This window comes from Nanorana parkeri, unplaced genomic scaffold (assembly GCF_000935625.1).
Source record: "Nanorana parkeri isolate BGI_ZX_2015 unplaced genomic scaffold, ASM93562v1 scaffold623, whole genome shotgun sequence".
NCBI lineage: Eukaryota > Metazoa > Chordata > Amphibia > Anura > Dicroglossidae > Nanorana > Nanorana parkeri.
Window position 1 is genome coordinate 815,929 of NW_017306891.1, and position 12,791 is coordinate 828,719.

The 12,791-nt window shown below is 45.1% G+C and overlaps 1 protein-coding gene across 1 annotated transcript in view; it reads left to right on the top strand.

Moving 5' to 3' along the window:
• Window positions 1-11,110: 11,110 nt before the first annotated feature.
• ID2 (inhibitor of DNA binding 2, HLH protein) overlaps window positions 11,111-12,791 on the top strand; it is a 3,215-nt gene continuing 1,534 nt past the window's right edge. The window contains exons 1-2 of the mRNA XM_018563020.1: window positions 11,111-11,492; window positions 12,667-12,728. Coding sequence (XP_018418522.1) covers window positions 11,148-11,492; window positions 12,667-12,723 — 402 coding nt within the window. The 5' untranslated portion in view covers window positions 11,111-11,147 and the 3' untranslated portion in view covers window positions 12,724-12,728. The remainder of the gene's footprint in view (window positions 11,493-12,666; window positions 12,729-12,791) is intronic.

A 12,791-nucleotide genomic window follows, 5' to 3' on the forward strand; every position in this document is an offset into this window, starting at 1 on the left:
AAATGTGAAAGCCGCACAGCCACGTCAGGGCACCTCCATATAGTGCGGTCCTAACTCTAAACTATGAGAGTCTCCATCTTGGAGCACATGTGGCAGAAGATTAAATTGGGTGCAGGTTTGTCAGGAGGAAGCTGCAGAAGACGTGTATCTAAACCTCTGCTTTTAACCTTAGTGGTTAGGCAGGTTTTTTTGCATGCTGGCTGGCGAGTGTGTCGGGAAACTTTTTGCTGTTTTACTGTTTGAAGCCCTTCCATGTGCACCTTGCTGTAAACCTTGTAACAAATTGAGGAGTGTGTTTTCCATTTGTTTTGCTTGTTTTGCTCTCCTTTCTCCTGACACTGTCGGGCTCTCGGTCCATAAAAACATGGCGGCAAAAGACATTCAGTTAGGTGAACATGTGGGCCAATAAATGGGATTTATAATCTTGTGGTGAGTATGTTGGGGGAACATAATCAGGGAACATTTAATTCACTACTTTATAAGTATTGCCCTGGAAATCGGGATCGTTTAAGAGCTTTTCCTAAGTCCTTCACGGCAGTGAACTGGTTAAAGTGCGGGGACAAGTGAGAACAATCCATCACGTTCATTTATAAAGTGTTTTCTAACACGATTAACTGTCAAAGCAATAGATTAGAATAAATCCTGTGCACATATGTTCACCGCGGCTGTGTCTTTATTCAAATTAAGTATGTACCTAGCGTGGACGGTATGATGAGACAGGATTACAGGCAAGTATTCCTTTCAGGTTCAACTAGATGAAAAGTCTGTCACAGGGAACCAGTTATGAAAAAGCATTCACCATCAGGAGATACAAAGAAAAAAAACCTTAGATGTGTCCCTCTGTATGTTAAACCCGAGGACGGTGGAAGACACAAACATGGACAGGTATGGAATAGTTCATTTTATTGAGATTTTCGTCCAATCACAAAAAGGTTATTGGGCTCACAGGGGACGCTGAGACCTGTAGCTGCATTTTCTCCTTATTTGCTTTGAAAAGGAAGTCCATTATATTCTGTGAGCTGGATCAATCTAAAGGTACCTATAGGCACAGAGGAGTAGTTGGCCATGTAGTCACAAGCCAACCTCCCTTCATCACCTTAGACAACCAAGGCTGCCATTAACCAGTTGACATCCGCGGTGTTAAACCCCCTTCCCATCCAGGCCATTTTTCAGTATTCATATGGAGTTGGGCTTTAAAATTAAGTTTCATGTGATCCCACACACATTGTCCATTTCTGTCCATGTAACGTGTAGCTAGTCTTGAAATAGCATCCGTCTTTGACAAGACAACGGATGGTCACCAGAAAAGGTAAGGGCAGGAGAATGTCAGGGACAAATATGACCAGTAGAAGAATAACAGCGATCAGAACACATTTTCTTTGTAGCCCAATATTTATTTGAAGTCAACATCATTCATATCATTTCATTAATGTTGTTTATTATTCCATCAAAGTTGCAGACAGAACCCAACTTTATAGTCATGTATAATTCCTTTTTTAAGTCCATCACATTGGCTTTTTACTGCAGTTGTGGGAGATTTAACCACATTCATGAATATCAAGGAGTCCTGGTGATCTCACATACATAAGTTTTCTAACCCACCTGGTCCACTCTTTCCCTTTACTTCTCTTTAGCTCTCAGGAGAGGTCAGGTTCCCTATAGACATGAGATCATTGCCCAATCAAGCCTAGCAACTCTTATGTCATGCAACCATGCCATTACTTTTCTTGGGTGTGGGCTTCCAGATATACACCTGATTCTTATGATCGTTGTTTTCTGCAATAATTGAGGGGAAGTCAATTTATACAGTTATTGGTCATTTGTTCACAGTGGTCACAATGGAGATACTCTTTTTTTAGATAATGGTTGTCTCCATACCTAAAGCCGGGCAAAGGCCTTGGAGGAGAGTTGAAATATGCCTGAAAATAATCAAAGTTTTTCCAAAACTTGAGAGATCAGCTCTTTTTTTGGGGGAAGAAAGGTTCTTCTAGATACCAGTTTATTGAGCCAACAACAAAACTTAGGGCAAGTTTTTGAACCTGTTCCATCACTTTGGTTCCCCCTGATAGTAGCTGGTAGACTTGTTATGGGGACTGCTGTTTTTTAAATCATTTAAACTATATAAAGTAAGAAAGCTTTCAGAAATAAAATCGTTAATAGTTTATTTTTATCAATTAACAAAATGGAAAGTAAATGAACAGAAGAAAAATCCAAATCAAATCAATATTTGGTGTGATCATTCTTTGCCTTTAAAACAACATCAGATCTTCTAGGTACACTTGCACACAGTTTTCTGAAAGGAACTCGGCAGGTAAGTTGTTCCAAACATCTTGGAGGACTAACTATCTCCTGTAGATGTTGGCTGCCTCAAATCCTTCTGTCTCGTCATGTAATTTCAGACAGACTCCATGATGTTGAGATCAGGGCTCTGTGAGAACCAAACCATCACTTCCAGGACTCCTTGTTCTTCTTTACAATTAAGAAAGTTTTTAATGACATTGGCTGTATGTTTGGGGTCGTTGTCTTTCTGCACAATACATTTGGGGCCAATCACACGCCTCCCTGATGGTATGGCACGATATATAAGTATCTGCTTGTATTGCATTGAGGACACCATTGCTCCTGACCAGATCCCTAACTCCATTTGCAGAAATGCAGCCCCAGACTTGATAGGAACCTCCACCATGCTTCATTGTTGCTGCAGACACTCATTATTGTACCACTCTCCAGCCCTTCGGCAAACAAACTGCCTCCTGCTACAGCCAAAGGTTTAATATTTATACTCATCAGTCCAGAGAACATGCTCCAATTTTCTGCACCCCAGTTCCTATGTTTTCGTGCATAGTTGAATCACTTAGCCTTGTTTCAATGTCACAGGTATGGCTTTTTGGCTGCAATTCTTCCATGAAGACCACTTCTGACCAGACTTCTCCGAACAATAGATGGGTGTACCTGGGTCCCACTGGTTTCCACCAGTTCAGTGCTGATGGCACTGCTGGACATCTTCTGATGTCGAAGGGAAGTAAGCATGATTTGCCTTTCATGTGCTGCATTAAGTTTCCTTGGCCGACCACTGCGTCTACGGTCCTCAACGTTGCCCGTTTCTTTGTACTTCTTCAAAAGATCTTGAACAGATTATCTTGAAACCCCAGTCTGCTTTGAAATATTTGCCTGGGAGAGACATTGCTGATGCTGTTTTGCCATGGTGTATGACATGTGACATGAAACTGTCTTCCACAACCTCACCTTAGTAGCAGTAGTAGTAGTAGTAGTAGTAGTAGTTTGGCTGTTTCTCACCCAGTTTTACTACACAGCTGTTTCCGTTTCAGTTCTTAACTGTGTTTCTACCTACATGTGAAGTTGATAATCATTAGCACCTGCTTGGTATAGGTGACTCTAATCCTATAAAATCAACTGACATTGTGCAAGTGTAAGAATGATGGTTTGAAGCCAAAGCGTAGCCACCAAATATTGATTTGATTCAGGTTTTTCTTCTGTTCACACACTTTGTTGATAAAAATAAACAACGGAAATCAATATTTTTGAGAGCATACTTACTTTACACCATTTTCTCACACCTGCCTAAAACGTTTGCACAGTAATATATGTGCATCTATATATCTATATATGTATATATAGATATATAGATATATACAGGGCTCAAAATGTCAAGTCCTGAGCTACTAGCCAGGCCTTAAGAGTCAATAGCCACCAGTTGCCCCACCTAACCCTTACCCTGCCCCGGCCTTAACTCTGCCCCTAAACACACCCTCTTAAATAATCTTATGATAATTCTTATCTTATGATAGTTGCCGCTTGTAAACGGCAGAAGAATTAATTTTTGTTTTTATTAAGAGATGTGTAAAATGCTGGTGCTATATACATACTGTATACAAATAATAATCTGGTGCTTACCACTGCTACCCAGAAAAAAGTCTGTACCAGAAAAAATAGCTACTAGCTTAGAAGGGAGGTAAGAGGAAGGACTTTGGGGGAGGGAAGTGGCTTGCTGTGCCTGTGTGTTTGCAGACACACACACAGCTTAGCACACACAAGGGGGGCTCCATAGGACCCTGCAAGGTAAAGGAGCCACCCTAAAACAGTATATCAGGGCCAGCACTCAGAGGGGCAGCTGATTCTGCAAGAAACTAATTTTTTCAACATCAAGAAGTAGCATCCATTGTAAGTGATTTCATCAGAAATTTAAATTAGGCTTAAAAACCCTTTTACTTTAATATCACTTTAAGTGCTTCTATAGTTCTACTTTAAGCAATATACCGGGTCTTGGACCCACCATCCTTGTGCACTCCCCTCCTGTAAGCAAGAAAAAACGGGCAAGTGTAAGGATTCGAGCATCTTTGACAAGGGCCAAATTGTGATGGCTAGATGATTGGGTCAGAGTAACTCCAAAACTGCAGCTCTTGTGGGATGTTCCTTGTCTGTAGTGGTCAGGACCTACCAAAAGTGGTCCAAGGAAGCAAAACTGGTGAACCTGTAACAGGGGCATGGGCAACAAAGGCTCATTGATGCATATCAATGTCAACTCATCAACTTGCTTGTCTCCAGGACTTCTCTAGGGTCTCTCCCATCCTCTGGAATGCTTTACCCCAACCTGTCCATCTATATCCTACTCTCTCTGCCTATAGGCGATCCCTAAAGACTCATCTCTTCAGGAAAGCCTAGCCCACCTCCAACTAACCACTCAACCATCACAATCTCAAACAATTCATCCCCACACAGCTACCTCATGTATCACTGACCTCTCCCTTTTACATTGTAAGCCCTCACTGCCAGGGCCCTCCTTACCATCTTGTCTTGAATTGTATTGTAATGTCTTCCTTAAATTGTAAAGCGCTGATCAAACTATTGGCGCTATATAAGTCCTGTATAATAATAATAATGGGGAACAAAGGAGGCCCCGACTCGCAACTTACAGAACTTAATGGATCGGCTACTGACGGCCTGGTGCCAGATACCACAGCATACCTTCAGAGGTCTAGTGGACTCCATGCCTCGATGGGTCAGGGCTGTTTTGGCAGCAAAATGGGGACATACTGCATATTAGGCGGGTGGTCATTATATTATAGCTGGTCGGTGTATATTCATAGTCATATTTAAATACATATATTTTTTATTCATAAATAACTAGACAGTAATGTTTTTCTACATCTTCCTGAGGTTCTGCCATCAGACCAATTTTGAGCAAATCTCTGATCTCTGAAAAAAGAAAATTGCTGTTTGCTAAGCAGCATTTATGTATATCTATGTTCCACTCTTATAATATATCACTTGTGCAATGCGCACGCATTCAGGTGCCATCTAGTGTCTATTGCCAGCTTAGATTCTCCTTAAGAACCTTTAGATTTGTTTACTCTCCTTACTCAAAAGGCCATTTGCAAACATCTGACCTGCTGACTGCTCCATATCACTGTAGACACACCTGCAAAGTCATCCTTTATTGAAGGTTTATTGAGGTAGACCCTCGCCATAAACAAACACACTGAGAAGTCCGCTGCATATGTTGAAGTTGCAATTGGAAGACGAAATTCGGGCAGGCAGAGAAGTCTGAGCAGGGTTGGAATGATTCCGAGCGTGCAGGTGGAATTAGCAATGCACTGCCTTGATTACTGCCGAGATCTGGATTGTTGGGCTACAGCAAAAACCTGATTCTGCTTCATAGAAAGACTCTGAGCCAATGTTACCTGATATGTAAATCAGGAAACACCGAGAGGCTTTTACTTAGCTACTGATACGTGTTAATTATAGTAAAGAAGATAATCTTTGCACAGCAGGTGTGTAGTGGAGGTCACGGTCTCTTTAATGTCAACACTGTAATGGAAGATCAGAATATCATCACGTAACTAGACAGCAACACCGGCTGATTCAGACAATAGTTAGTAACGGTGCATAACCTCGTTCTCGCTAAACGCACCTTAAGACCTTCTTTAGACGGGCGGTAAAAATATGCTTAGGATCCTCGTTTTTACCACCCCCCTGAATGGCCACCTTAAAGCTAAAATAGTGGCAGCTCTGGCTTCTATACATGCCGCGGCCATGGCAAATTTTAAAGAGCATGTCGGATTTGCTTACCAAATGCCACCATTGCAATCAATGTTTACTTTTGAAATTCCCCATTGGGCTATGCAAAAGGGAAAACATTTTTCAACTGTCAACTGTACATATATACTTAAAGGGTTATTATACCCTCCATTTTTTTTGCATAAATCTACTGCTATCAAGCAAAATGCCATAAGTGCTATCTTTCGGCCAAATTGTAGTGCAACCCTGCTTTCTCTCCTCCCTGCTGGGCGCTGCTCTGTGTCCCCTCTGACACAACGCAGCTTCCAGTGGGGAGGCAAGAAACTGTCAGAGGAGGCCGAGCGTAGCGATGTGAGCGGCCAGCGTGTCACAAGAGGCCGGGCTCTCCTCCCACCCCACACAGCCTCCTGTGACAGATCAGGAGAGCGGTGTGCGGGGGCGGAGACAGCTGCCAGCTGTCACAGGAGGCCGGGCAGGTGGTGTGAGGGAGGAATCATCGGTCACAGGAGGCTGAGCTCTCCTCCCCACTCTACTCGCTCAGCCTCCTGTGACAGTGAGTCAGGATGGAGAGTGGGTACAAGCAGTCAGTGATCGCTGAGTGTTTGTAAATAATAGAGGACAGAGTATGTTTACTGTGTCCCCAATTATGAATGAATGGGAAGTGATCTACATCATTTCCTGTTCATTCATGATTGTGGACATAGTAAACATACTATCTGCTTATGAATGAACAGGAACACTCAGTATAGAGACTTCCTGATCATTTAGACCAGGGGCTGCAAAAAAAAAGATTGTGTCCTCAATCTCTTTTTCTATTTTAAAAGGGAAATATCAGGGGTCTGTTTAGGCCCCTAATAAAATTTAATTTCGGTGCACCTCTAGTAATAATAATAATAATTAGGGATTTGTACATCTGTTTTAATGTATGATTTTGTTTTTATAAATATAAATAAAGAGATGCACCGATACCAGTTTTGCGACTACAAGTACTGATACATTTTTGTGTCATGTGACAGTTTTCTAAAAAAATAAAGACTAATGATTTCAGGACAGTGGTGTAGCGCCAGAGCCAGGCCCCAGCTGCAACCCTGGTAGTTCTCATGAAAATGCCAATTATCGGCACTGGTACTCGAAAAGTATCGGCGCATCCCTAAAAATAATACAGTAATAACAAGTGTACACTGCTTATGCTGGTGAGATGAAAAAAATTTAACATTTAGATTTTAAATCTTGCAACAAGTTGACAGTGCAGCAGAGCTATCAGTGTACTTGTTACCAGATGTGGTAGCATCCCACCTAGAGTGGATGTGTTCAGTCTCTATGCTCAGGGAAAATGCTAGCCTATGCTTCTAATGTGCTTTGACAATTCACTTGTACCTCCTGCTGTTCTTGCTCAAAACCTCTCATCAGGCTCTCCGACGCTGGCAAAGTAAATCTAGCAGGCAGCTCCGCATCCCTCCTGGTCTGTGTAGGGTCCTGGACCTCCACTCTTTACTGTATCAATTTGTTACACTTTAAAGACACTCAATGTCAACCTATAGTGCCAGCGTGAGATAAATGTAAGAAGATTAACCACATACAGAGCGGAGGGGAATAACTCTGTCTCCTGCCTGCTTTCACTTCTCCAGACCCTAAAGTGGAAATGCTTTGCCATATTGCTCAGCAAGTGAGCTGTCAGTCTTCAAACAGCTCTCGGGTACCCATGTTTACCCATAACACAGGGATGGATTCCTGCATTCCTTCTAGGAGCGAGCTCCCCTCGTTATCAGTGTTGATACAATTTTAGCTGAGGATTTCTGTTTACCTCTAAATATTATAGGCTGTAAGGAAGCCAGCAAAAGCTTTTTAAGTCTGTAGTTAAATTGTTGACCAATGCAACTGATTTTAATGCACATTACAGGTAAAAGGTTGCAGTGAGAGACGCGTGCCTGCTTGGCTAATGATCCTAAAGGTTGGAAAATGTCACGCAATATTCTTTTCATGTATGCGGATATAGCAGAGACAATCTGGCACCAGGTGGTGCTGCCATAGAGGCAGAAATGAGAAGATCCCCCGTCATGCACTGAATAATGGCTCTACACATCAAGGAAACAGAGAATTGTTCAGGAAAAATCAAAATTGACCAGATGGCTATGTTCTAAGGGTAACCATAAATGTGTCAATGGTTGCATGCAACATAACAAAGTCAAGTATCGCATGCAACAACAGGCGGACCATTGGATTGTATAAGGGCTGACTAGGAATACTCTTATTATTACTACAGGTATATATAAAGCCCTGACAATTTATATCAGTCCTTGTAGTCAAAAAAAACTTACCATCTAAGGCAATGGCATCACAAGAGGGGTGCGGCCCGCACCCGGGTAACACCATTGGAGGGGTGACACTAAAATGACTGGCAGTCATTTTGGTGTCACCCCCTCTAAAAAGTCGGGCACTAGGTCATGGACCGAGAGCCCGACAGTGTCAGGAGAGAGGAGGGGACCCGGCGGCATACCTCATGCCGTCGGGTGAACGTCCCCTCCTCTCTCTGCCGGCGTCCATCAATTAGATGACCGCACATGCGCGATGACGTCATCACACACGCGATGGCGTCATCCACCCGTCCTCGGGTCACCCCTGATCTAAGGCCCCTATCTCATTTGCATGCATTCACATAGTAGCGCCAGTTTAGACAGGAGCCAAATAACCTACCAGTGTGTCTTTTAGAGTGTGGGAGGAACCCACTGTACCTGGAGGAAACACACACGAACACATGGAGAACTTGCAAACTCCAGGCAGATGGTGTCCTGGGATCCAAACCAGGGACCCCAATGCTGCTCAGAATGACATGTTTAGTTCCCAAAAAAAACCTTTGGAGAGCGAACTCTGAACTGTAAAGGTTTACTGCTTGGTAGGTCTAGGTGTGTTGGGATAAGAAGCAATACTCATCTTAGTTTTTGCTCCAGCAGGTTTCCTCCATCCGTGTGACTGGTCCACCATAGTCTCCTCTGTAAGGTGCTTCCAGCTGCAACCACCCACTTCTCTCCTCCCTGTAGAATTTAGGGAAGAGCCCCAGGAGCGTGGGTACGGTAACTGAAATTTCATATACATTTTATTGTTCCTGTGATTTCAAATGTTGTCTTTATTCTTTGCAGCTTTCATTAAAAGAATACCTAGGCATCCTGTCATATGGCTCCTTGTTCCGATACTTCCTGTTATGGGGGGGACAACTGCCTCCCAATTGCTTTTCCTCCTTGTCACCCTGTGCCCCAGGTGGAGACAATATGTCCATACACATTGCACAGGCATGGTCCACTGTTAACACTATCAGAGAGCAGGTCCAGATGTGCAGCCAACACTGGGGTGAGATCCTGTGGACCAGAGGTAGACAACCTTGGCAATCCAGCTGGATAGATGGATAGATAGAGATAGATAGATAGATAGATAGATAGATAGATAGATAGATAGATAGATAGATAGGATAGACTTTCTATTCTGTATATGTATAATAGTGGTAGGCAATCTCAGCTGTGGATAGATTACAAGTCCCAACATATGCATCATGGGACTTGTAGTTCCACAGCAGATGGAGTGCCAAGGTTGACTGCCCCTGCTATAGACAGAAAGTGGCTGCAAGAGACTGGAGGAGATCAGAAGTGTCGAGATGCAAAAAGAGAAAGGAAAGTTAAAACTGTATTTTATGAGGGGAAAAAAAAAACATGGCACTTGTTTCTGATTCACAGAACAGTGACAAAGTAAATGTCATGGAGTTAGGTGTCCGATCTCGGTTAACATACCTGTGCACATGTCAGTACTTCGCCCATTGCAACAAAGAAGTCAACTGTCATTTGCAATAACCGCTTAGAGAACAGGAAGGAGCAAAAGATACGTTCAGATCAGATCAAGCAAAGTCAGTGGCATCAGATGCAGAAATCTTATAACATGCTACTATTTTTCTGTCGTTGCAAGGAAACATTGGTCAGGGCATGGAATCAGGAAAGTCCCTGTGCAAGATTTCTGCAGTTACCTGTAAGAAGAAAAAAAAAAATCAATTAGATATTAAGTTGCAAAATGGACAAGGAGCACACTTTGTGTCATTGATGATCTCCGAAGGATTGGTCAGCACTGCATCCTGCAAGAAGCAAAAACAAAATTGTCAGCAATCAATATTTAGGAATCAGTATCTATCGGCATGTGAGTGTGCTCTGTCCAGGATCCTGGGTGTACTATGTGATCACAGTGAGCAGTGAGTGTGATCTGTCCTGGTTCCTGGTTGTACTATGTGATCACTAGGAGAAGTGAGGGTGCTCTGTCCAGGATCCTGTGGGTTCTATGTGATCACTGTGAGAAGTAATGATCCCCCTATAATATTTTTGGGTATGTGAGTGTGATCTATCCAGGATCCTGGGTGTACTGTGTGATCACTGTGAGCAGTGAGTGTGATCACTGGGAGAAGTGAGGGTGCTCTGTCCAGGATCCTGTGGGTTCTATGTGATCACTGTGAGAAGTAATGATCCCCCTATAATATTTTTGGGTATGTGAGTGTGATCTATCCAGGATCCTGGGTGTACTATGTGATCACTGGGAGAAGTGAGTGCGCTCTTGGCAGGATCCTGGGTGCACTATGTGATCACTGTGAGCAGTGAGGTGTGCTCTGTGCAGGATCCTGGGTGTACTATGTGATCACTGGGAGTAGTCATGATCCTCTTCACTCCCCGCCATGCATTGAATGTCATGCTCGCAATCTCCGCTCTGACACTGTGTGAATCCATCGCAGCCTATTTACTAGCACAGCTGTGATCACACGGACACGCCCCCCGCTGACAATAATTGGTTCAGAACGCGGAAGGGATTCACATTCCGCGAGTCTAATCCCCGTCCAATCACGAACCGCGGCCGGAACGGCCCGGCCAACCACGGCGCAGGGGAACGCCCACCTGTCAGCCGCCTCGCGCCGGGGTATATAAGTGAATGTCGAGCGTCCTGCGGCTCATTCTGAGCTAATCGAAGCGTGTGAATAGAGAGCGTGTAACCCGAGGAGATAGCTGCGAGCGCTGGTCGTGACTCTCTATATTCGTCTGTGCGTGTTTGTGCGCGGGGAGTTCCTTGTCTGTACTGCCCGCGCTATGAAAGCATTCAGTCCCGTCCGATCTGTCAGGAAAGGCAGCCTAACGGAGCACAGCCTAGGCATTTCCAGGAGCAAAACGCCAGTGGACGATCCGATGAGCCTGCTGTACAACATGAACGACTGCTACTCCAAGCTGAAGGAGCTGGTGCCCAGCATTCCCCAGAACAAGAAAGTCAGCAAGATGGAAATCCTCCAGCACGTCATCGATTACATCCTGGACCTGCAGATCGCCCTGGACTCGCACCCCAGTATTGTCAGCCTGCACCACCCGAGGCTGGGCACGTCCTCCACCCGGACCCCACTGACCACCCTCAACACAGACATCAGCATCCTGACGCTGCAGGTACGGGGCGACCTGTCACGTCGTGCTGTGCATGGTCCCTGCGATCTCATTATAATGTGCATGGTACCTGTGACCTCATCCTACTCCCTGTGATCCCAGTGCATGGTCCCTGCGATCTCATTCTGGGCTTTGCGATCCCATTATGATCCTATGCATGGTCCCTGCTATCCCATTTGGATCATATCCTCATCCTTGCGATCTCATGCTGATCCCATTGTGATCTGATCTCATCCTGATTCCTCCCCCCCTCTGATCCTATTGCTTATCCATCTCTACCCCACACCGTGCATCATCTCTACTGCTCCCCACTTCACAATGCATGACATTCCCGTTTGCTGGGTATACGATCTTTCATCCTCAGCATTGTCCTGGGCCCCCTTCATCCGGAATATACTATGTTCACCTGCTGGTTGTCGCCATGATCTCCTGCATTGTATGTCATTCCTTCTCACCCTCCTCTGTAGCCAGGTGTCTCCTCTCCAATTATGCTTTGTGTATGTGCTCTGCTCCTGTCCCTGCTCTCTTCCCCTCCTCCTGGCATCCTCTCTTGCCATCCCCTGTCTCTGCTCTCCTCTGTCCTGTCTTTCCTCTCCTCTGTCCTCCCCTGTCTCTGCTCTCCTCTGTCCTCCCCTGTCTCTGCTCTCCTCTGTCCTCCCCTGTCTCTGCTCTCCTCTGTCCTCCCCTGTCTCTGCTCTCCTCTGTCCTCCCCTGTCTCTGCTCTCCTCTGTCCTCCCCTGTCTCTGCTCTCCTCTGTCCTCCCCTGTCTCTGCTCTCCTCTGTCCTCCCCTGTCTCTGCTCTCCTCTGTCCTCCCCTGTCTCTGCTCTCCTCTGTCCTCCCCTGTCTCTGCTCTCCTCTGTCCTCCCCTGTCTCTGCTCTCCTCTGTCCTCCCCTGTCTCTGCTCTCCTCTGTCCTCCCCTGTCTCTGCTCTCCTCTGTCCTCCCCTGTCTCTGCTCTCCTCTGTCCTCCCCTGTCTCTGCTCTCCTCTGTCCTCCCCTGTCTCTGCTCTCCTCTGTCCTCCCCTGTCTCTGCTCTCCTCTGTCCTGTCTTTCCTCTCCTCTGTCCTCCCCTGTCTCTGCTCTCCTCCGCTCCTGTGTCTCCTCTCCTGCCATCCCCTGCCTCTTCTGTCCTTCAGTCTCAGTTCTCCTCTCACACGTGTTTGTTTTCTCATTGCAGGCGTCTGATTTATCGACAGAGTTCATCACGAATGACAGCAAAGCTCTTTGTCCTTAAAGATGGTAAGTGTCTGGTGTGGGGAGAGATCGCTGAGTGTGTGTGGGGCTGATTCAATGTTACCCAGG